Source organism: Symsagittifera roscoffensis, chromosome 1, assembly GCF_963678635.1.
Source record: "Symsagittifera roscoffensis chromosome 1, txSymRosc1.1, whole genome shotgun sequence".
In the NCBI taxonomy this organism is placed as follows: Eukaryota; Metazoa; Xenacoelomorpha; order Acoela; family Convolutidae; genus Symsagittifera; species Symsagittifera roscoffensis.
Window position 1 is genome coordinate 69,069,578 of NC_087062.1, and position 25,909 is coordinate 69,095,486.

Here is a 25,909-nt window from a genome sequence, read left to right on the forward strand (position 1 = left end):
CTCGATCAGAGAAGAGAACAGTTGTTGGCTACTATTAAGACTAGTGGCTTCTCGATTAGAGTAGAGAACAATTATTGCTAGCGAGCAAGCTGATTGGAACCCGAGTTTAACAGGGTTGAAATAGCTGTGTGAGCGAGTTGCGCTGGAACCCGAGTTCAGTACCGGGTTGAATTAGCTGTGTGAGCGAGTTGCGCTGGAATCCGAGTTTAGTACCGGGTTGAACTAGTTGTCTGAGCGAGTTTCTCTGCTAGAGTAGGCGAATTTTGATCGAGTCAAGCAAAAATTGACGAGCAATTGAACGGAACGGGACGCGGGCTTCAAAATAGAAGTCTCTAAATAGTAGTTAGCTCATAAAGGATACTGTAAATTGCTTTTATTTCCTTTGCGATTGAGAAGTTACTTATGGTGCCCACGATTTGCTGAACTAGCTAAAAGCGCGAGAGGAGAGCCGAAAAGAGCCTAAATTAAGGGGGAAGTTGCGTAATCCTTTGATCGGGCGATTTAGTCTGACCACCAACATAACTCTTTCGGGATTGTGGATCATATCGTGTCTTCGTGTCCCCCCCCCCCCTATTACACGGTATTAAGGGGAGAGACTCTGCGGCAGTTAAGTAGAGTGGAAGCGTGCTTAGAGGAGGAGCCTCCCCGGAAAGAATCTACATTGAGCTTGAACAAAATGAGACTTTCTCCAAAAAAAAGATCACGACCTAAAAAATATTTGAAATGTCCCCTTCAAATGTTTAGATAACAACCTTCTTTTGCTGATCAAAAGACCCGAAACGAGATCGATATGTCGATATGAAACAAGCTGAAACCTTTTAAGCCGAACAAAGCAAAAAAGGTAGAAAAAAAAACAAAAAACGATATGCTCAAATGCAAAACCAACACGAGAACAAATTTTGGGCATATCGGGCATTTAAAAAGCAAAAATTCTAAAAAAAAATGGCTGTTAGTTGACAAAAATTCAGATTTGGAGATGACCACCAATTTGAATCATCCTGTGAAAACAAACATATGCGGATAAAAAATTCTACTACCAGGTTGCAAAACCCTTTCTTATAGCAAGAATATTACGTAAGCTGCTGAATATATCAAATGGAGATTCTCATAAACATCAATAATTTGAAAGTAAGAGGTCATCAGAGGATTACTTAATAGGTTCATCTGCAGGTAAAAGCAACAATGAAGGCCAGTTATGCGAATTGCAGTTGTTGGTCACCAGAAGTCTCATTCAAAGAAGGAATAACTCCAACACATTCGAAATCATTTATAGAAATACCAAGTTATTAAACCCGATAAATTTCAAAAACAATCCAAATCCATTAAAAAAATTGCTCAAAAAAATTGAATCAAACAAAGAAGTAAAAAAAAAAGGAGGAGACTCTGGTAAAAAACAAAAAAGAGACGCTAAAAACAATCAGAAGGTTTTCAAAAGTTCTGGAGCCGAAAACAAACGCCGATTTCAATTCCTTTCACACAAAAACAAGTTCACACAAAGAGAAACTTAAACGAAAACGCAATCAAAAATGTAATTAGAAAAACGCAATTAAACTACCATTTATTAAATAGACAAGAAATACAAGTCATCGAACCTTTTTCCAAAATAAAAGTCTGAAAACGTACCATTCTTATCTGTACGTAAAAAACGTTTGGGGAAATTTTTTTTTAAAAAATGGCAACAAAAACTACAAAAAATTTTCATTTATGGTTTATCACATTGGCCCTAAGTAAAACTAAAGCAAAACAACATGTGTTTTAGGAAAGTTAGAAGACTACAACTCAAGTTGACACAGCAAGTTTGAACGAAATTACCGAAAGTTTCAAGCTGATTGAATTCTGATTTGAGAGACTTCAGCTTTACTCGTTCTTCGCTTTTCAAATGAGGTACTTTTAAAAAATGTGGTTAAGAAGGTAATGAACACAAAATTTAGAAAAATTGAATGTCGAAAACTGAATAGAAAAAAAATTTAAAAAAACTGCGCAAAAACTGATGAGCGACTTTATTTGCTCCCCTAAAAAATGCAATAAATACAGCCGATCGAACAACCAAAAACAACAAAAGTTTGAACCAAGTTGCTTGAATTGAAAAAATAATAGTTTATTAAAAATCCAAAGAGTTTCGAAATTTTTCTCAAAAATTGCTGAAAATTTTCTGTTTATTTTTTCACTTTTTCAAAGAGTCTGAAAGGTTGAATTAATTCTTTCAAAAATTCAATCACTCTCGTATAATACCAAATAAAAATTAAGCGAAAAAAATATTCGCAAGATAAGCCAACGAAATTAAAGCCGAACTCTTCTAGCGCCGAAATTCTACCGAACATTTTCGGCTTAGAATACCTAAAAAATCACTATCAACAGGCACCCGAAGCCCATATTTAGTATGCAACTACTACACATCAAACTAACTATGGTGTTTATGAAATGATTACCATTTCGTCTATTCTGTGAACAAAGATCTTTACAGGAAAAAATTAGTACCCGATTGCAATACCGCGTAGCTTATCGCAAGGGCAAAAAGTAAAAAAGAAAAAACTGGTCAAAAAGAGATATTTCAGCTAAGATCTTTTTATGAAGTTCTGAAAACTACCAATAGTACTATTTCGTGCGTCATAGTTCCTGATAGCAGCGTGCTAAAGGCGATCCAATTCCGCTCAGAATTGTTTCTTTAGTGAATTGATGAAAAGGATTTTGGATCCATTTCATGCGTTGTTTTATAGAAAATATATTACTTTTGTGTGTTTACAAAGCGTAAGAAGGAACAACTTTCAAAATTAATTTCTAACTCAAAGTAATCATTTTGAAAATCAAACAAAAGGATTCCATCAGCTTAAAAGGCAATCAGAAAAATCAGAACTTTACCCTGACATGCCCAATTTGGTGAACTTTTTTTCAAACAAGCTTGCATGAATTTAATTAGATCTCATGCATTTGCTAAACCAAGTCCTTGTCGAGCTAAGTGTGAGAGAAATTTCTTAACCAAACTAATTGAACGGTACACAAAAACTAAACTGACTAATCAGAAACTAAGTAAAGTTAAACTAATTTTACTCAGCCTATTTAAAGGTTTTTCTCAGACATAATGAAACGCAACTGAAACGCAAACGTAATTTTCTCAGACATAATGAAACGCAAAAACCAAAGCTATAAATTGATGTTCATTTTTTTCTGAGATACACCTTTATCTTTGTACACTATAGCAAATTTGAACACAGAGGCGAAGGCAAACTTTGCAGCACTTGCGATACAAAAAAAACAATGCGTTACAAGATTGTGCTCCACCCCTGAGGGGTCGAAATAAACCTATTGTAACAAAAAAAGTTTGAGCCATACGACCCATCTATAATAAAATACATAAAAGCATTGTAATATATTTTGCCACCAAAACTACGCAAAATAGGTTGACAAAGCCGATATAATATAAATAAAACCGTTTTATCAACAAAAAAAAAACAAGAAAATCACTAACCACATATACTTCAATTAAAGAAAAAACGGTATAAGAGAAAAACCTATATTTCGGAAAAACAGCCCATCAAAAAGGTAGCAGATAAGAAAAAGTAACCAACGTTAGGAATGACAAAAACCCACGAATTCGAAGTAATTCAACGCAAAAAAGGTTGAATAAGCCGATATAACATAAGCAAAACAGTTTTATCAACAAAAAAAAACGAGAAAATCACTAGCCACGTAAACTTCAATTAAAGAAAAAACTGTATAAATGAAAAACCTATGTTTCGGAAAAACAGCCTATCACAAAGGTAGCAGATTAGAAAAAGTAACCAACGTTAAGAATGACAAAACCCACAAATTCGAAGAAATTCAATATTTTTCTAAAAATGATCTTCATCTAATTACTATCAAAACTAAATGACAGAAATTTTATTTAATTGTTCAAAATTGAGCATGTCAGCAGTTTGCATGCCCTCAGTCAAAAAAATTACTGTTCCTATTAAAAGTGACAATTCTATGAACAATTCTGTTCACGGGAGAAAAGTCTTGTAACCCGGTTACAATACCCTTGCTGATTGCAAGGGTAAATAGTTTTTCTTGCAATCACTTCAAAAAATGGGAAGATACTACAAAGCAGGTTCATTTTCCTCATCCAATTTTCACTACGTCCCAGAAAGCTCGAAAGGAGAAATTCATGGTGTCATATTAATTTCTTTGTCCAAAGCAATTTGATTCGAAACAAATTTGCTTTGATGTTTTTTTCTGTGATTTTTTTCAATAAATGAGGTCGGAACAGTCTCTGCTACTTCCTTTTTGATATACAATACGCATAAAATATTCTTTCAAGCTTGAGAAAAAATCCGAAAATAAGAAACTAAAAAAGATTTATTATCAGATAGACTTGTTATTGATAGTTTAAAAATTTGCTATTTAATGTTCAAAAGAGTTTTATGATTCGGCTATTTTCATATTCAGCTGGCTTGTTTTCTAATTAGACTTCTGTTTTCGATTTTTGAAGAAAAAAATTATGGCCTTCAAGTTCTCTGAATTTCAAGTAGCATTAACAATTGGTGCTGTTTTGATGAAAATGAGAAAACGGGATCAATGGGTAAAATTTTGATTCTGCTGGGAAATCTGAAGATTGATTAGAAATCTTCCGAAATAAGAAGTCAATCTCGTTTTTTTGTAACTTTTATACTTTTGCTTTTTGATAGTGGAGTTTGCATTCCTTTAACACTGAGGGGAAGCTGCTCTTCGCAAATACTAGCGAGAACACGAAGAAAAACTGCTCTAGAGTTCTAAAAGTGCAAAGAAAAAAATAAAAATAAGCCTCGAATGAGCAAAAATTCGGCGACGTCTCGCACTCCAGCCTACGACACACTGCAACCTAGAAATGAAGAGCCTCAAGCCTTAACCGCACATCCTCGGACTCATAAGCCATCACAAACACTAGCAACAAATAAAACCGAGAGCAGATGCTATGAAATTTCCAAAGCTACAGATCCTAATTATAGCAAAAAGGCACATATGTGAACACTTTTATTTTCGAGTTACGTTAGAAAAAAAATACAGTTCCTACTTAAGTTGAATGCCAAAAAATCAAAGTCGAGCGCAAAACTTTTTGGTTTTTTTTCCTGAAAAAAATAAATACAAAAAAAATCATCAAGATCTATATAATAGTTTTAACTACTTTTTTTCAATGTAATTGTAATCAAAATTTTTAAGGCTAAATAAAAAAGAAAAGGAGCAAAACATTTAAAGTTAAGACTAGAAAACTTACAAAATACAGCAGTAAATCAAAAATTTAGCCGACAGGTAATTGAGAAAAAGGTTAAGAACTCAAGTAAACCAAAAAAACGAATTAACGTTTTTGAAGATTTTGTAAGTTCAGTTCAAATGTCTATTTTAAAAACTAGAAGTCTGTCACGCTTTTTGTGGCCTGTAACCTTTTGCTGTTTGGACTCAGCCTTATTTTCAACTCACAATATTCCTTTTAACAAACAAAATCGAAAGTCAAACCGCGAAAAATTGAATTTGAGAGTGAACAAATTTTGAAACTTTCCTGAAAAAAATCACAGCGACATGTGTAAGTGATAACAACTCATTATTTTACATTAACACTTTTTTTTGAAAACGGAAAATTTTCAGGTGCTAGCTGGATTCGAACCCAGGCGTAGTTGTTACCTCTAGGCCTAAGGTGCCGCGGAGCCAAGAAATTTGACCTTATTCTGAACATCAAGAGTGCGGATATCATTTCTAAAGTGTGCTGTAATAGCAGTCCTTGTAGATTGATTAAAAATTCCAAGTATTTAACCAGGTCAGGGCATACTTCAATTATTCGAGTGATTAACAAATTGTTGATTCGAAAAAATATATATATTCCAATTTGATAAGGCTTGCTATTCACAAGCGTAAAAATGACGATCGGTTGCTTAATTGTTAAATTATTGTAACGCATTTTTACATGATTTAATCTAAATGATCTGTTAAATTTCTGATGCATCGAATTAGTGAGCGCGCACGCTTGAGTGACGCAATCGGTTGCTTAATTGTTAACTATTTGTAATGTATTTTTGACGGATACTCAAGAAACTGCTGTCTACAAACCGCCATATCTTAAAGCCAAAATTGCATCAGAATAACGTAAATTACATCAGAATTGGGTAACAATTGCATAACAACGATGACAATCTGTTGGTGTGTCGCATAACATTATTAATTTTCGGCTTGTTGGAATGGTAATCTTATTTCGGTTTGTTGGCCCTTCGGCTTGACCTACCACCGTATTTTTACATGCTTGAGTTTTAATGATCTGGTAATTTACTGAAGCATCGAATTAATGAGCGCGCACCTTTGAGTGCTACAATTTCAAACAAATGAAATTCAAGAAAACTTTCGACAACAGCAGGGCATAATTCGTTGAAAATGCCAGCTAGTCATAATGCTAAATATTTAGTGAGCCTCGTTTCAGCTTTCAAAAAATACCCTCATTCAAAAACTGCCTCAGCTACAAAAATTTGAATTGAAAATTACGCGTATAACAGTTAACATTAGAATTTACATAATTATAAATTATACTGCAACAGTTCAAGTTGCAATAGTCTAAATTGTAAGAATACAGTTCAGAATTTTTCCTTTTGATGATTTCAGTGAAGGAATCGGATGCTCATTTTCTGCTCGAATTCAATGTTCTCCAGTGCTTTTTTGAACTGTTCAAACGTGATCTGTCTGTCGGGAGCATTCTCGTCACAGTGTATCACCTCGTACACTGCTCTGTGAGCTATGCTGTTCAGCTGCTCCTCTGATATGTTGTCTCCCACCATCATGTGAAGAATGGACACAATCTCAGACTACACAAAAACACTAGTTACAACACAAAAAAACTACAACTGATATTTTAGACTACCCCCATCTTGCAAAACGGCCGACTTCAATCCTTGCTTCAATATTTTTGGAAAATCAAGGAATCAGATTTCAAATTCCCTAATTTTTCCCTGTTTTACCTGACCTTTTTTAAAAACCCTGACTTTTCCAGGTTTTTCCTGAACCATGGGACCCATGAGAGATGCATACACATACGATTAGCTCATTCGAGGTGTGAACGTTGGTTAGAAACAGTAAAATAGGTTGTTAATGAGATCCCTGCAATTAACTTATTTCGCTTTAAAAGTTGTCGTTGCTTGGATTGGGTATATAAATGTTCGAACATAACTAGAAAAAAACCTCAAAGCAAAGTCCTGCATATTTCGACTGCCCTGCAACTTCGTTTCGGATACTTAACAAAATTTCAATATAGTAAATTTTGAAATTAATTTAGAGTTTATTTTTTGTTTATTTTCGCAAATTAGAAATAAACTCAAATTATTTTCAAAATTTTCTATATTGAAATTTTGTTAAGTATCCGAAACGAAGTTGCAGGGCAGTCGAAATATGCAGAACTTTGCTTGATTTCTTTATTTTTTGTTGATTTTCGCAAATTAGAATTAAAGAAATCAAGGTTGCTTTAAGTCGCAACAAAAAATTGCGACTTATGCTGAAAAAATAGAAAGTTCGTACTTAACACTTTGCTTCGCAAGTGTAATAAGAAAGCGAACTTTGCTCTACAACTTGTTGAAAAGCTTCTTTCACTGCTTTCTCGTCTACGCTTCACAGCTCCGTTTTAAGCGGTACGCATCATAAGCTAGCGGACTAGGAAAATTTAACATCGAGGCCCCGTTGCCGTGGTTGCGAAACTTCTTAACACACCTGGGTAATGGTACCGTCGTTGTCCACGTCATACACTCGAAATGCAAACTCCAGCTTCTTTTCCAGACTGTTCGCAAGCTCAGACGTTCCCTTTCTCTCCTTGTGCTTTATGGGACGAAACACGGCCAATGTCTGCATGAATTGCTGGAAGTTAATCTGTTCGTCAACGACATCAACGAAAAACGCGTCTACAATTCGCTCTCCTAGAGGATTGATTGACAGTTCAGGAATACGCAACAAGTCGTTCTTGGTCAGGAAACCTTTCTGCTCTTTGTCCAGAGCGGTGAACCGGGAATACAGCCTAGAAAAACCGAAACTGTTTTTACTTATCAAAATAAAGATACCAAAAACGTCGACGTTTATATAATAATAATAAATTGCTTCCAGTATAGGTCCACATTCAAATTAGCTTTCTGAAATAATCATATCAAAAGAACCCAGTCTAGGAGGTCGTCAGAAGACGAACTAAGTCTGTTTTGTGACGCTCCTCAATTTTTGAAACTGCTCAGATCAGGAATATAACACAAGCGAGAACACGACAAAAAGAAGCTCTGGAGCTCTGAGAAGTGCATTGAGAAAAAGAAAAAATTAGCCTCGAGTTAACAAAAAATTCGGCTGTCTCGGACTCGAACGCACGACCTAAAAATTATGAGTCTCACGCACTAACCACTCAGTCACGGAAGCTTATTCAATCACAAACACTATCTCCACAAATAAAGCCGAGAACAGATGCTATGAAATTTCCAATGCTACAGATCGTGATTATAGCAACAAATCACACAAGTGAACAATCTTAATGAACACTTTTATTTGCGAGTTACGTAAGAAAAAAATGAAGGCTCGAACTAAAAGTGTAGCTGCTCGCTAGCATAACTAATAGGAAAACAATCAGGTTGCTATTACAATGAAAACATTTTCATGTTAATGTTCCGATCACTTCACGTCCACCGGCTAAAAAAAACTCTTTTTTATGCATGCATAATACTGTTATTAACTAGCTCTTGAATCTTCAAGTAGCATTTTCAAAAAAAAAACGTAAAAGTTTCAAAATCGGATACTTTTTTTAAAAAAAGACTGTGCTACTCGCACAATCTGCTTTTACATTCGTTTTTTTTGGTTTATTCGCTAATCATAATATTCGTTGGTATTGTAGAGCACAATTCACCACAAAAAATATCATCCTCCTTTGATAGTGATAAATTAGATAGGTTCATTTTTGGACACATAGGCTAAGCTGAGCTTTGCACCACTTGCGATACAACTAGGTTGCGATACAATGAACGACGATACTTGTTAAAAAACTCCCAATCATTAGAACGCAATATCAGCATCACAACTAAACTAACCAGGCGATGACAATGCAGAAAATACCCGAGCAGAAACTCTTCAAGACCAATTTTTTTAAATTAAAACTAATTTAAAAAAACTAGCGTCCACCTTCCCCTCATAGCACACGCAGGCACACAAAACTATTTTTCGCGCATCCGATATAAAACAAGATTATATCCATGCAGCCGAAAGAAAAAAAGAAATTTCGACAGGTCGAGAGGTAAAAATGCAACGAAGTTTAAAAGTGCGAAGGGGAGCGTAAAAATTTTGCTTCACCTAAAACCACCAAAATTAGGTCACCTAGCCAATAAAATATAGGCCGAAATAATTTGGCCCGAAAAAAACTTTGATCAAAACGAAAAAACGAGGTTACGTAAGACACCGAGGCGAAGCGGACGGACCTTCGCACAACTTGCGATACAACAAACATAGTAAAAAAAAAACATTAATCGAACAAAAAAAGGTGAACTAAAGTTTTCGTAAGTCTTGATAAAAAACACTAGGGGCCAGCTAAAGCTGGAGGTACGTGTTTGATATTTAATGAATTTGCTATACTGATCCGGTAAAGAAAAGTGATATCAAAAATTGGATTTTGCCCAATACTTTAGTTGTTTCTCTAATAAAAATAAGTTGGAAGAGTTTTTAAAAAATGCGATAACAAATTTTTCTCACATAAAAAAAATAATGAGCCGCCGTTTCTGGATAAAAAGTTTCAAGATAAAAAATTGTCTCAAGGAGAAAACATTTCATTAAACAAAACTTGAAAAGTCGCCGCTTCTGTAAGAACAATTAAGGCAAGCGGTTCCTTCAATTGAACTTTTCATCTCAAACTTGATTGCGTAAATTTCAAGAAAACTCAAAAAACTTCTAAGAAACTGTCAAAAAAATCTAATAAACAGTCGAAAGAATTTCCAAAAACCATAACATCTTTCTGCAAAAAAGCAGGCTAGGGCCGCTTAATCAGAGAAGATTCCCGAAACCGATTTTTTCTCGATTGAACACAACTTGAAAATTGGAACGGTAGTTTTAAGTTTCCAACAAATGTCAAAGTTTCAAAACATTGACTTGTTTGAAGGCCGTAACTTTTTAAAATGAAGAGTGCATATCCGATTATAAAAGTAGGCTTTCAAAAACCAGTTTTTATGATATGAGATTTGGTAGGATATTTAGCGAAAAAAGTCCAAAAAACTGTCAACAAATCAAAAAGTTGAGATTTCTGAGAATCATAGCTCTTTTGTTAAAACATAGCCGCTTATATAGAAGAGATTCACGCAACCTTTAGTTTCGATTAAACCCAAAAGTTTAGACCTGGTAGCGTAGTTCTCGAAGTCAAAAAGTTCAAAAGCAAAAAACTTTTTTGACTTTTACGAGATCAATAACTTTTTTTGTCAGAAAAACTCGGGCGTACTCGCATTAGCAAGTGAGCTTCAAACAACCCGTTCTGTGAATTTAACCCAAAATCTCAGATAGAACAGGGTAGGTTTCGAGAATACTCAAAAAGTTCAAAAAACGGTCAAAAAATAAAACCTTGACTTTTCTGAGGGCGAAAACTTTGATTCATTTTTCCAATATATTCAGAAAAAAATTTCCATAACGAAAAAATGAAGAAATTTCAACAAACCGATGGAAAAACATACAACCAACTTGAAAGTGCAGAGGGAAGAATTAAAAATGTTTTTCCTTGCAAAGACCCAATTATAGGTCATTAAGCCGATAATAATTAGTCAAAAAGTCAATGTAAGTAATATTTCAAATTTTAGGAGTGAATCAAGCAACATTGAAGAAAAATGCGCGCAGCGAAAAAACAATTCCAAGCTGTGACAATTCAGCCAACAACAGGTAAGCAGACAAAAAATTGACCCACAAAATATTTTAAGCGCAAAAAACTACTACTAATGCGTTTATTGTCCGTTTTCCTATTGAAGGAGGGTTGGGCATCCGGACAGCGCGTAAAACAACGGTTCAGACGAGGGCATTCTGAATAGCATTTCAGCTAGCAAATGGTATCAAATGAAAAATAACACGCCATTCGAACATAGTAGTCTATGGATTTGAGGCCTAAAGTATTCAAGTCTGGTTTAACACAATCGATCCAGGGTTTTTTAGGCCCTCCTACTGGTCTTTTCCTGGGGACTGAAACATTGTCTGTTGATTTTGACAAATGGTCTTTTTCTCCTCGGTGAACATGGCCATACCATCGCAGCCTCGTAGCCGCGACCGCTTTTGCAGCTTGTCCAGATCAACAAGACTTGTCATTTTAACTACTACTTCGTTGTTAACTCTGTCTTTATTAATGACTCCGGTAATCCTAGGCAGAGCTTTCATATCAGCAGTTTTAAGAGAACTGGATATTACTTTGGTCTGCGCCCAGGTTTCAGGACGGTACATCAGAACTGCCCTGAGACAAGCTCCAATATTTGACACATTGTAATCAAGTCAATATCTCTATTCAGCAGCAGAGGCGCAATTTACCGCCATTTCCTCCAGAAAGCGGATATTCTGACCAATGATGCACGAATTGCGTCACTTTCAACGGAAATCATATCACTCAGATAGCAGAAGTATTTGACAGTACTCAGGGTTTCAAATTGTTTAATCCGTAGAGTAGCTATTTGCTTTAAGTAAAAATTGGAAGGATTATTGCTTCTTGGACAAACATAATTATTATTATGTTTAGGTATTTTCCTCAGGCTACTGCACTTTTATGCAACCACTGATTACAATAAGTGCAGAGTATTGAACTGGCGCCGACTCCCTTCAAACAACAAGCGCATGGATATTTTCCAGTTTTTGTGAGGAAGACTTTTGGCCTGAAATCAAATGCTTTGTCTTATCCACGTTGATTTTTCAACCACGTTTTTGCGAAACCTTGTTCCAAGTATTAAACTTCTCAATAAACTGGAACTCCGTTTCAGTGAATATCATAAGGTCATCTGCATCTAGAATATCCCATGGAACGACAGTTTCTCGTAGCCTCTTCCATTACTATAATAAATAGCAATGGGCTATGTGCCGAGCCCTGATGCACGCCCAATTCAGTTTCACAGTAATCACTGCATCCTTGGGGCTGGTGAACTCAGGTTTTCCACACGGTGTACAGGCACATTAATAGTCGAACCAGATTTTCGGGAAAACTGTTGCCTAAGAGCCCATGGGATCAGGTCCTTGGGATCAACAAATGTGATGCAGGTATTTTTTCTTTTCCGCAAACAGCTCTTTCTATTGTCAAATAAGAAAAAACGGCATCGGCTGTTGATCTACCACCCAAAAAGCCAAATTGCATGTCATCTATTTTATCAATTGTCTCGGTCGTTTTTCAAGTACTTTTTCGAAAACTTTAAATGCGAAAACTTTAAATGGAAGTTTGGGACTCTGTAGGATCCAATTTCTATCAGATCGCCTTTTCCTTTGGAAAAACTAACAGTTTCACTTTCGCTCCACTCGGAAGGGAATCTACCAGAGTCCCAAACTTCCTTAAGGGCTTCAAAAAGTCCAGCAAGTCCATAAACCCCGGCAAATTTAATCATATCCGAAGTAAGCCCTGTTGGTCCTGGGCGTTTCTTGTTTTTTCTCAAAGCAAGTGCCACTTCCTGGATATTTAATATCTTCCATTTCCAACGGATTTGTTTCATTTAAAAGATTTGAGAGGTAGCTTTGCCACTGCAAGAGTACATCTGCGTCACAAGTCAGAAATTTTCCACCACATTTAATGAATCCCGCTCAACACACATCCTTTTGATCATTTTTCATCTGCTTGGCAAGGCAGAACATTTAATGCCGAGTTGTCCACGTTTTGATAGATCTTGACCCCATTTCTGACTGGATTCTTTTTTTTACTTACAGCAGCTAGCTGTTACACTTCACGACTGTGTTCTGCCTCCGCCACATCACCCGGTCTTCCTCATTTCTAGACCTCTGCCACTTTTTGAAGAACACTTTTTCAACTCTTTCGCCTATATTTTATTTCACCACCATTTTTTCTTTTTCTCGCAGGTTTTCCGTTTGTTCCGCCACATACCTTTTTCACTTCTAGAAATGTTGATTTAAAAATTTCCCAGTTGACAGGTATTTCATTATTTAAGGCTTCTTCCTTACTGCTTCTTTGTACTTGGTTTGGTTTTCTATTTCAATTAATTTCCACGAATTTATAGATCTAAATAGTTTTGACTTATGGCGGTAAATAGGAGCTTTAAGATAGAAATCATACACAACAAGTCTATGCTGAGTACCATATTCTTCGCCCATGAGAACCTTCAAATTTTTTACACAGCTTCTCTACGACGATTGTGTTAGAAAGAAGCCAATCTGGGGTGGAGTTCTTCAAATAAAATGTTGGGACATCTATATTTTGTGACTGGCAGAAATTGAGAAGTATCTGACCTTCTGAGTTTAAAGTACCAAAGCAAAATGGGTCAATTTCGCAGGCAATTTTCTGCCCTCACACTTCAATGTGTCCATTCAAGTCACCACACCGGAAAGTATATTCTTGGTCAAGTAGAGATAACATAGTATCTTCTAGCGTGTTGTGAAAGTATTCTTTTTCCGAATTATCTCTACAGCTTGTGGTGCATACACAGATACAACATAATACACAGCATGTCCTAATACAAGTTTAAGGCGCATAATACGTTCATTTACTCTTTTGACTTCCAGTACGTTTTCAATAAGTCGACTATTGATGACTATTGCAACACCATTTTTCTGACTTCTGAGCTTCCTTGCCAGAAAACCTAAATTTACTCGCTATTTCCAAAACTTCTCCGGCCACTACATTTGAAACGAGTTTCCTGTAGGCAGCACACCGATAACTTTCTTCTTTCAAAAGTTTCGCATATATCAAGACAATTTCCTTTATGCGAGTCAACGTTCCACGAGCATAATCGGAACAACTTCTTTTCTAGGGTGGGTTTTTTGAGGGGCGCACGGGACAGAGGGCTCTTGATTGTTTGACTTTCCCTAAGCTGTTTGGAGCGGTGCCCTTTAAGGAGCAATTTCAGACCGAAGTCCGTATGGACCGGATGCCCTTCCTGATGTCCACCTGCCTTCTTTTTCAGGGCTCGGGACCGGCAGTTCTATCTTAATAGCAAGACATACCAAGCGAAAAAATATATCAAGGTGAAGGCTAGTAGAATTACAACTTGCTAGAGTAAATGAAAGCATAAAAAGTAACTAAAAAGAAAGCTGCATTCAGCAAAAAATATTTCAAATTTGGCAACTAAGCGGAAAAAACAAAATCAGACAAATGGAATGCCAACCGTTTTTTTGAAACAGATTATTTCCTATTTAATAAAAAACAAGCCCTGCTCAGATTCACATCCAGGACCTTTGCTGTCTCATGCATAATAGTTACCTCTACACTAAGGGTGCCGGTGACGCTCAGAAACTCCAATTCATTAAGAACCAAGATACTAAGTGACTCAAGTGATTCTTTTGAACAAGTTGTTAACCCGAAAAAAGTACATATTCTAGTTTGATAACGCTTGCTAGTCCGTTTTTTGGCAAGAAGCAGGTGGTGGCTAATTAAGCATAAAAGATTCCCAAAACCGGGTTTCTCAATTGAACACAACCTGAGAAATAGCACGGCAGTTTTCGCGTTAACTCGAAAAGTTTCCGAAAAACTGTCAAAGTTTCAAAACTTCGACTTGTTTGAAGGCCTTAACTTTTTTGCTAAAACAAACTGGTCCTAGCCAGTTGAAACGGTAAGCTTTCAGCAACCTGTTGTTTCGATTAAACCAATGATATCAGAGTTGGCAGGAAAGTAAGCGAGAAAAGTCTAAGAAACGGTCGACAAATCAAAATTTGTTAATTTCCGAGAAACATAGCTTTTAGTGTGAAAAACTAGGACAAAGCCGCTAATTCAGAAGATATTCGTGTAACTTCGATGAATCAAAAATCTCAGGTTTCGGAGGTAAGTTTCCGTGCAATTGCAATTGAACCAAAAATTTCAGATTTGGGAGTGTAATTCTTGAGAAAAGTTTTGATTTGTCGCAGGGCCACAACTTTTGGTGTCAGAACGATTTGGGAGTAGTCGCATAGGCAAAGGAGCTTCCGACAACCCATTCGTTGGATTGAACCCTAAATCCCGGATATGCCCGGGTAGTTTTCGAGAAAATTTAACTTTTTTAAAAACGATCAAAAAATCACAAATTTGATTTTTCCGAACGAGATAATTTTACGTGTAAAAAATGTGAGCGTAGCCGCTTACACAGGGAGCTGTTCAAAACCACTCTTTTTATCGAAATCAAAAACTCTGATTTGATAGGGGTAGTTTTTGAGAATACGAAAAAAAAATCAATAATATGGGTCAAATGTTTCCCCTTTGACTTTTTCGAAGGCTGTAGACATGGGGGTCGAGTAAAAAGTGACTTTAGGGAAGTACACAGGAAAAAAGGAAAACAGGCGATCTTTAAAATTAATACCCTTTTTGAAAATCACTAGAAATTCTCAGAGAAACAAAAAATTGTGTTTCCCTTGAAACGACCCAAAATTTGGTCATTAAGACGATAAAAAATAGGCCGAAATAACTTGGAGCAAAGAATTTTTCAACGAAAAAAAAACAGAGGAAATGCGAAGTTAAACAAGTAAGATTACAAATTGTAGTAGTGAATCAAACACAAGAAGTAACGTTAAAGAAAAATGCGCGCCGCAAAACAAAACCGATTCCAAGATGTGACAACTAAGCCGACAACAGATAAGCAGACAAGTAATTGGCCGACGATTTCATTTGAAAGAATATTTCTCGTTTGGAAAAAAAACAGGTCCTGGTCAGATTCTCACCCAGGACTTTTGTTGTCCCATGCATTTTCCTTACCGGCACACTAAGTTGTCTGGGAACGCATAGAAACTTGAGTTCAATACGAACCAAGATAAAGTGATTCAAGTGGACCGGATGCCCTTCCTGATGGCCACCATCTTTCTATTTCTGGGCTTAAAACCGGCAGTTCTATCTTAATAGCAAGACATACCAAGCGAAATAAACATACGAAGTCAAGCTTAGTAGAATTACAAATTGCTGGAGTAAATAAAAGCATAAAGGAACTGAAACGAAAACTGCATTCAGCAAAAAAAAAGATCTCAGATGTGGCAACTAAGCCAACAACACAAAATCAGACAAATAATAAGCCAACATTTTTTTGAAACTGATTTTTTCCCGTTTGAAAAAAAACAATCCCTGCTCAGATTCACACCCAGGACCTTTGCTGTCTCATGCGTATTCCGAGACGCTGAGAAATTCCAATTCATTATGAATCAAGGTACTTAGTGATTCTGTTAAACAAGTTGTTAACCCAAAAACAGTATATTTTCCAGTTTGATAACGCTTGCTAATCGCAAGCGTAATTACAATTGTCAAAAAACGTGGAAATTTTTCAAAATCGGATACTTTTTTAAACAGAAGACTGTGCTACTTGCACAATCTGCTGTTGCGGTAATTTTCTGGTTTGTTTGCAAATCATAACATTCGCTAGAATTGTAGAGCAAAATACACCACAAAAAATATCATCCTCCTTTGATCGCGATAAACCAGATACCTAAAAAAATTTAAAGCTAAAAACACATTGGAAACAAGGATAGCCAGCTGCTGTGCAAGAAGCACAAAAGTTCAAACCATAATAAATACGCAGTTTTTTTTCAATTTGCGCATTTTTTTTCCGTGGGCTGGTGAGAGGATCTGAAGAACTTCGATACTTATTTTAAAAAAATTAGGTGCATTTGGCAACAAGTGCTTCATAGAATTAAAAAAAGATGTTGAATAATTTCGAAAAATTTGGATTTGACCCTCTTGCCAACCAAAGGGTCCCCCACTTTGTCTTTATTTCATGAATTCCATTTTCGGCCAACAACCTTAAAATTTTTTAAAACGTCAATATATACTAATTTTTAAGGGGAGCACACGCCGAAAAACGGGGTTTTTTGGTCATAATTTTCCATAGATGCCTAAAAACGCCTTTTTTGACCTGTTTTTTCAAAATTTTGACTGCGGAGCAAAAAATTTGGCCAAAATAGGGACTCTTTACGTTTCCCCCATGTCACTTTTCGGAATGTCCGGTTTAAGGTTTTTACCTGCTTCTAAGCAACTTTTGCAGTGATTTGCTGTGGCCGCGATATTTCGATGCATAAGGGGGATCCACACGTCCTTTGCGGCCGCAAACATCTTGTCCCGCCCATGATGCTTGTAATGTAGGCGAGTCAGAATTGCTGATGATAGGTCCTTCGGTATTGCTAACCGGCCGTCCATCCACAGGCAATTCTCACGTACAGCGAAGTCGTTGTAATGCTGGGCGTAGTATTGTCCTAATTTTGTAATAATCTCCTTTGCTCGTGGGTTTTTGTCTCTGATGTTGTCTCGGATGGTCTTCATAATTGGGTCTTTTTCAATGTTTGCTTCAATCAATTTTAAATTCAAAACTTCCGGGTGATCAATTTTCGTCACTATTTTACTATCCGATGGCACTATAGAATAGATCCATTTTTCATTTTGTACAAGTGGGTACGATAAACCGGGGAACTGATGTGGAAAAGATACAATTGTATTCAGTTTTTTAGAATTAGTTTGTTTAATATCAAGTTTTCGGGTGGTATCATTTCAATATCGGAATCTGAACTAACGCTAGGAGGTTGATTTAGGCGGTTCAGTACAACATTTAGATTAACATTTCCCAAATTAGTTGATGTGTTGACTATTGCCGAAGTTGGAGGAACATTTTTCTCTGGCGAATTACTCATTTTTGTATATTTTGGGTTACTCAAGTTGTTTCGAATTAGGGTTTTGCTACTGTACTTTTTCGAAGTAAATGGCTTTTCACTATAATCTTTACTACTGTAAGTGACTAAGTAAGTGGCTCTCCACTGTAATCTTGTAAGACTGATGGTTTGCAACTGTAGGTTTTCAACGCAGAAGGCTTGCAATTGTAGTTAGTTGAAATAGAAGGGTTTTGAGAGTATTGGGTCAATTTTTTGTGTTTGCAACTGTATTTTAAGCAATGAGAACAAAGTCTGAATCTCGTTCTTCGGTATTTGCATATTTCCGCCGGTATGCAAATATCTCGACGCTGATTGGTTAACCGCCGGTTGCATGTAAACACGCCCTCTATTGAGCGTTTGTGCTCACGGTGAATATTTGCATTATCGTATTTTCTTTCGTTCTCATTGGATGAAACTGATTTCGTTACGTCGAAACATGACTGTTCGCCCCCTACCGTCGGTTTTCGCTTAATGCTATTCACTTCCTGACCCCTAGGCTTCGTTTTATCCTTGGGCCTTAACGCCGCGTTTATCATTCTTATCTTTGCTACTAAAATTTTCATCGTAATGACTTGTCTCGGGTGCCACTGCGGACGGAAACCGAGACAAATAGTCAGCCATCCCCATTTTTGACCCTTGTCTATGTTCAACTTTAAAGTCGTATGGCACCAATCGATCATACCATCTTGTTAATCGGCTGAAAAATGTTTTATTTCCTTTCGGTGACGAATTCAACAATGTAAGTAGCGCTTTATGGTCAGATATTACTGTGAAATACCGACCGTATATATAATTTCGAAAATGTTCCGTCGCCCACACTACCGCGAGTAATTCTAATTCGTTTGTGGAGTATTTTTTCTCAGCCGGATTAAGATAACGGGATGCAAACGAAATCGGGTGCCACCCGGATACGCCATACTGTTCTAAGACGGCCCCTAGGCCATCGTGACTAGCGTCACAAATAATTCTAGTTTCACGGTGAATGTCGAAGTGTCGTAATTCGACAATATTTTCCACCAGCGATTTTAATTGTTGGAACGCATTTTCGCAAACGGATGTCCAGACAAAATCGTTATTTTGACTCAGTAGTGGCCTTAATGGTGCGCTTAATTCAGCGAGTTTGGGTAAAAATTTGTGCAAGCTGTGTAGTGAACCCATCAGAGATTTCAACTGCTTTCGAGATTTTGGGGTTTTCAAGTCTTCTATTGCTTGTGTTTTTCTTACTAAGGGCGTGATACCACTTTCCCCAATTCGAAATCCGAGCCATTCGCACTCTGTTTTCGCAAATTCGCATTTTCGCAGTTTTAACGCGACATTGGAGACATCTAGCTTTTTCAATATCTTTTCCACCAACGCAATGTGTTCGATCTTAGTTCCTTTTGACGCAATTAAGATATCATCAATAAACGCGTTAGCCTGGGGGAACTCCTTAATTAAGTTATCAATTACCTTCTGGAATTCCGCCGGCATTGACGTAAGTCCGTAAAATCCGTTTTTAAAACGATAAGTCCGTACGCATATGTGAAACCCAATGTTGTAAAATATACATTCCCCGATTTTTTCTCCGCGATAATCTGACTTACTCCGTCTAATAATTCGTCAATATTTGGCATTTGGTACTTATTTTTGTGTACCTGTTTGTTCAATTCTCTTGATTCTAGTGCTAATCTTATGCTTCCGTCCTTTTTTACTGTAATGACGATAGGAGAGACGAAATACTTATCAGAGCACTCTTGTAATTTTACGATATGTCCTTCATTTATCAGCCGATGAATTTCTTTATCCACCTTTTCTTGTAGACTGATTGGCACCCTGCGCCCTTTTTGTTGTATAGGCTTCAAATTTTCAAAAAAAATCAGCTTTTACTTTCGCATTCCGGATCTTTCCTATCCTAGTAAATAAATTTGGGTACAACTTACAGAAGTATGTTTGCAATTCGTCGTATTCCTCCTCCTCTTGACTGATCCCTTCCCCTGTGATTCCCATCACTTTTTTTCGTTGGACTAACTCGAGACCTAGGGTGCCCATCAGATCGCGCCCCAGGATTGACTGATGATTTCCGGATATTACTGACACTTGTGCTGGTGCTGCCCAGCCATTTATGACATCATCACTGTTACCTTCCCTAGTATGTTTATTCGATTGTTGTTGTAATCCAGAAATTCCTCTTTTGACGGCTGTAGTTGAATATTTGCTTTTCCTAACGTTGTTTTTAGGTCGTTGATGCTGAAAATAGTCACTGGGGATCCACTATCGATCCACAACCACATCTTCTTCCCTGAAACCTCCACTTGAACGCGGGCCCCAGGGATTTTCAATTCTGTTTCATTCTTCTTCCTTTTTATCGACATTACCATGTAGTCGTCCGATCCCGACGTCATGGATTCATTTTCCCCGCACCCCTGCTGATTCACCCACGACACTGGGTCTTCATTCATTTCATTTACGTTTTGCGTACTCTGATGATGCTCATTTTCCTCCCTGACTAATCCGACTCGTCCTCGTCCTCTCCATTGGTTAGTCCCCCTTCTAATTCCTCGACATGTTCGTTCAAAATGTCCCAATTTTCGGCACGAGTTACATGTTGCTCCCTTTGCAGGACAGCTCGCGATGTGATCCAGGGTAAAATTTGGTGCGTCGCAATTGTAACACCTACGGTTATTTCCGCTTCCCCCACTACTACTTGATCCTTGGGTGTATCCTCCACGTCCCGCACGTCCTCGGCCTCGAAAAAATCCTTGTCCCCTTCTTATATTATTTACCGGTTCCTGTTTTATTGATATTGCCGGAGCTGATGAAGCTGGTTTTCCCGTATATGATTTGTATGCGCGCTCACCACGTTCATATGTTAAGGCGATCCGGTAAACTTCCTCGGGTAACTTAGTTGATCGTGATAATTTTCGTTGACAATCCGATTCCCGCATATTCATAATGAAAATATCACGAACATTTTCGGCCGCATTTGCGAAATCACATCTTCCTTCTAGGGCGCTTAGCTCCGCATGAAACTTTTCGAACGTTTCGTTCTCTCGCTGTTTTCGTCCGTAGAAGAGTCCCCGATCATGAGTTACATTCCTCTCACGTTGGAAAACATTTTGCATCTCATCCAGGACCCGTGGGTACCGTTCCGTTTTAATGTAAACCGTCGGTTTTCGTGCTTTGAATATTCGTTGCGCCTCATCTCCAATACAAAGATATAAGTTTGACTTTAACTTCTTTTCCGAATCGAGACGGTTTCTTCCATTGACTTCTTCAGGCAACGCCGTGATAGCCGCCGCATTTAGAGTACTCGCAAATAGAAATCATCGGGATCAATGTCGTATTTTGCTATCATCCCCCAGTGAAATTTAATTATCCACTCCTCCCAATATACTGGACGTTCCGGCGTTCTTGTTTCCCAAAATGCTACTATGTTTAATGGATTTTTCCCCCTCCTTTTTTCTCTGCTGGCTGCGCCATGTTAAAGTCGTAAGTTTAGAAATTCAAAAAGGTTGTTAATAAGTTGTATTGTAGACAAACTGTTAGGCATCAAATCGAATTCTTACTGCACTCTTTTATTTCAGATCCCATCGGACATTAGAGATCGCAAGGTCAGGACAGCAGGTCTCCAGACAGAAAGAAGAATTGATAGCACTTACATAAACTCAAACTGGTGTCTATCTAGAAGAATTGATAGCACTTACATAAACTCAAAACTGGTCCCTATCTTATTCGGGCAACCACAAAAAAATTTTAAAGCGTAGATAAAATTTATCAACTGTTTGGTATTGTATAAATAAACTCAAACTGGTGTCTATCTAGAAGAATTGATAGCACTTACATAAACTCAAAACTGGTCCCTATCTTATTCGGGCAACCACAAATTCTACATTGTTGCTAATTGAAAAATCTGGTTTTCCTGTCAGTGGACATACCAACACATATACTTAATATTTAAAAAAATAAGATCATCAGAATTTCTCCTGGCTATGGTATCTTTGATAAATTAGCCAGAGCATTCGATTTACACTGACTTAGTTGATAACTAAGAATTCTATCTTCGGAATTCAGATAACACTTTAACTTATAGGAAAACTCAAGTAACATTTAAGAATTAGTGTGACAAGTTTTTTGCCATTTTCCCCCTGATAACTGTTTGTACTTAAAATAATTGCTATTGCTTAAAATATACTATAATGCTTAATTTTGATGTGAACGTATATGACATACACTTGCTGTCTTGAATTAATTTCGAAATGCAATTAGTGTTCATTTTTTAAAACTAACCTCTCAATTTGCTTTTCAGTGAAGGATGTTTTATACTTGATTTCCAAGATTTCATCTGGTTGAAGCATGCATGAATTCCTTGATCCCATCTTCTTCTAAAAAATTTCATGATACAATTTAGAATGACTACAATAAGTCTGAAACATTTGTACGAAGTGAAGCTGGCAGCAGAATCAGACGAAAATTAAAAGAGTAAGTGTAGCATTCGCCCAAACATTTCATAGCAACGGAAACTAGAAAGTCCCTATTGATGACTGACACTCAACAGATATCTTGATTCCACGTTTTTTTTTCACGGTATCGACCTAGCCAGTTGATTTTTGGTCGGTTTAAGGGCCAAACGAATCTTAAATAGCTTGCGACTACAAGCAAATAATGACCACGCTGGGCCGCGGATCACCAGAAAAAAGTGACAATGACTAAACATAGGGCTAAAAACTATTATTTTAGCGTCAGTTTCATATCGAATCTATTAGCGATGGAATAACCCTCAGCTCGTCCTCAACCACTCAAATTGAAATAAACAACTAGTTCGGAATTAATGCAACGTACGATATGCCAAAAATAGCAATTATTAGGCCATTTCCCGGATGGCTCAGCGGAAGCTCCAATCGTACGAAAAAAAAACGGCGTTAAAGGCTTATTGCTGAAGTCGTAACAAAAAAAATTCTGGATGTTAAATTTTAGAAAAATTCGAGTTGAGCAAGGATATTTCTCAAAAATACGAAAAGAAGGCAATTTTCTTTACGATGTGTCAACAGAAGAACAGCCGAAACACACGAAAAAAAATGGTCGTTAAGAAAGAGAGAAAACGGCATAATGAAAATTCAAGATTCGGGCATAACGCCCAGACACGGTGACTCTGCTTTTGCATTCATTTTCTTGGTTTGTTCGCTAATCAAAATATTCGCTGGTATTGTAGAGCAAATTGCACCACGAAAAATATCATCCTCCTTTGATAGTGATAAACCAAATAGCCTCATTTTTGGACACAGAGGCTAAGCTGAGCTTTGCACCACTTGCGATACAACTAAGTTTATCAAAATGAACGACGCTAGTTGTTAAAAATGTAACAGTCGCCTACTTATGTCACATATGAGGTTCAGAAAAACAGGCCCTATAACCATTGGCTCAACGGTCAGGGACACTATCTCTTGTGCTTTTGTACCTCATTCAGTCGGAGTCAATTCGGTTCGTGTAAGACATGAGACTGCAAATCGTGTTACCGCTTGAAGGCCACTACCAAAATACCCTCCTCTAGAAATAAGAACACCCCCATGGCCAGGTGTGGCATTCGACCAGAATGGCCAAAATGCAATTTATGCAGACTTCGAATTTTTAGCAGTAAGCCTTCCGGATTTGTGGTTATTAAGAACTAAGAACGTTATTGGAACGATTAGCCAGACGGTGAGTGCTGGAATATTCTAGTATTTTTAAATTTCAAAAAATCGAATTGTGACGTCATATTTCTGAGAAACGTCAGAAACGGCCATTTTGGCTGGAAAACGAGAAAAACAAGAACAATTTATCTGCGATAGCGAACAGGACGAAAATCGAAATTAAAAACGACAACGAACTACAGAATAGCAGAGGACGTTCCGAGTTACAACTATTGTGCTGCTACAATAGTTGCAAGGCCGTTGCGAACAACGGTGAAGGGTAAGAAACTAGCCTTCCGGAATAGGAGGAAATCAAGATTAACGAGCTTGATTTAGCGGATTCGTCAATCCGGAAGGGTAAAGGAACTGAAACTTTTATCCTGCCACGTAAACTTTTAGCATCATGTCATGTCCTGACTTGAATTTAATTGATATTTGGATTAGTTTTGACAAGGATGAGGTGCTAGGAGTTGGGGGGGAAAGGGTTGATCCATCTTCGATGGAGATGATGATTTTTATCTACTGAACAAAAACAATAGTAATATAATAAGTAGTAGCCCTGTTTTTAGGAGTGACCTCGTGGTCTGGGGATACTGAGACCCAGCCATGAGCTCACTAGTTGCATGTAATTAAGTTAATTTGAGCGTTCTGGTCGAAGCCGGAGAGCAGTAACGCCTTCCGGATTACCGTGAACAGTTTTTTAACCTAGTTAAGACCGAAAATTCACGAACCAGGAAGGGTGGGGGGAATCGCGAACCCCTCATCCCCTGAGTGGTTTGTGACCAAAAACACTTAAAGATATAAGTAAAACCAAACAAAAAGTAGTATAGTACCCAAGAAAAACAAAAAACACAAAAAATTGCCGAAAAAACCAAAAACAGTAAAAAAGTAGAAAATCAGTAGAAATCATCCCCCCAGACAAGATGTGATCCAACCCCCCCCCCCGTTTGTTGTTGATAGATATATTGTTGTTACAGGCATTTATATCAGTCAGGATCGTTACGATCAGTTTTGTAGCCGTTTGTGAGGCTTGTACTGTAGGGTTATTTGAGCATTTAAGCACGTTAATGATAAATTGCGCCCAATCCGGAAGGGTCAGCTGATTTGCGCTCAATTCGGAAGGGTCTTGGGAGAAGACTGATCCGGCAAGCAGTACAAGGAGCAACAAGAAGAGGCTCAACGACGACAACAATCGACTGTTGGGTATCGTTAACAAGTTTTGTATCCCTTTTGGTACAAAAATTAAGATAGTAATCTGTGGGGTGCTCGACAGTGCTGCACTGTAGTGACCCTTCACCGAACTGCGAATATCCGAGTTAAGCACCTTAATTCGGATATTAAGGAAACCCGGAGGGGTATAGTATTACTAATATTATTATTTATATAGCCTATATTAATAGTCTTATATCGTGTTTCAGTGAAAAACAGCGAGAACAGACCGGTTTTTAGGGTCAAAATTGCGATATTTTGATCCCCCCACAAGTCGCGATTTTTGAGATGTCAATATTTTTTGAAACGGAAAAAAGCGCTAAGTTAGTCTGTTACATCGTAACTGCACTACCATAATAGATAGAACCGGTTAAGTTAAGTTCGAAGGTGGTTGGAACTATTTTGGTACCGAAAACTGAAATTTCGTGATTTTTGAGAAAACGGAACACTATAAATTTAGAAAATTTTTTGAAATTTTTGAGTTACGACAGTAAAAATAGTTGTTTGGACAACGTCCACTAGTGAATCTACGAGTTTCAAAACCCGCTACCCGAAAGCCTTCCGCGTTCCAGAGAAATCGAAGATAACGTGTTTGATTTGGTGGATTCATCAATCCGGAGGGGTCCAGGTAGCATAGTTTTTCGCAGATTTTTTCTGCTAATGCGTTTTAGATCGGGTCTTTTGCATTGAACTAGAAGAGTATCGGCCTTCTGAGCTCGGATCAATAATTTTTAGGACGAAAGGACCAGAATTGCGGAAAAAGTTAGGTGGAACCTATAAGTGAGAAGTTTTTTGAGTTTGCAAGAAAGACGTTTTGGCTAATAACTTTTCGACAACTGGACAGATCCGGTTAATCTTGGTACCATTAGATCAGAAATTAGCTGAACTTACTAGTAGGAAAAAGAATTACTCGAAAAAGCGAGCGAGAAAATTTTTTGAGATTGTTTTTAGCAAATTACACAAATCCGGAGGGGTACACCCTTCACGTTTTACAAATTTTTTTAGAAAAGCCCTTATACCCCTACTAAAAGGCAATAGCGGTTGAATAAAGTAACTTTAGGCCGTTCTAGACGAAAAGGGAGGGCTAAAGGCACATCAAAAGCTTAATCGAGCCGAAGTTAGGCGAGTAATAAGACCCTTCACCGTTAGTGTGAATTGTCAAATAGGAGGCTTAACTTCAATCCGGAAGGGTCTAGGAAGGTAGTACATACCCTTCCCAGTTAATTGAAAGAGCATAATTGCATCGGAGAACGTATCCGGAGGGGTATAGGTTGAAAAAAGGAAATCTC

At 37.4% G+C, this 25,909-nt stretch overlaps 2 protein-coding genes across 2 annotated transcripts in view; one reads left to right on the top strand and one right to left on the bottom strand.

Annotated features, from left to right (window-relative positions):
• Nucleotides 1-25,909, top strand: part of LOC134848194 (putative uncharacterized protein DDB_G0277255) — a 219,297-nt gene that overhangs the window by 59,632 nt on the left and 133,756 nt on the right. The window lies entirely within an intron of this gene.
• LOC134856950 (calcineurin B homologous protein 1-like) overlaps nt 6,467-25,909 on the bottom strand; it is a 46,303-nt gene continuing 26,860 nt past the window's right edge. The window contains exons 2-4 of the mRNA XM_063873245.1: nt 22,033-22,130; nt 7,696-7,996; nt 6,467-6,800 (exon numbers count right to left, since the gene is read on the bottom strand). Coding sequence (XP_063729315.1) covers nt 6,597-6,800; nt 7,696-7,996; nt 22,033-22,121 — 594 coding nt within the window. The 5' untranslated portion in view covers nt 22,122-22,130 and the 3' untranslated portion in view covers nt 6,467-6,596. The remainder of the gene's footprint in view (nt 6,801-7,695; nt 7,997-22,032; nt 22,131-25,909) is intronic.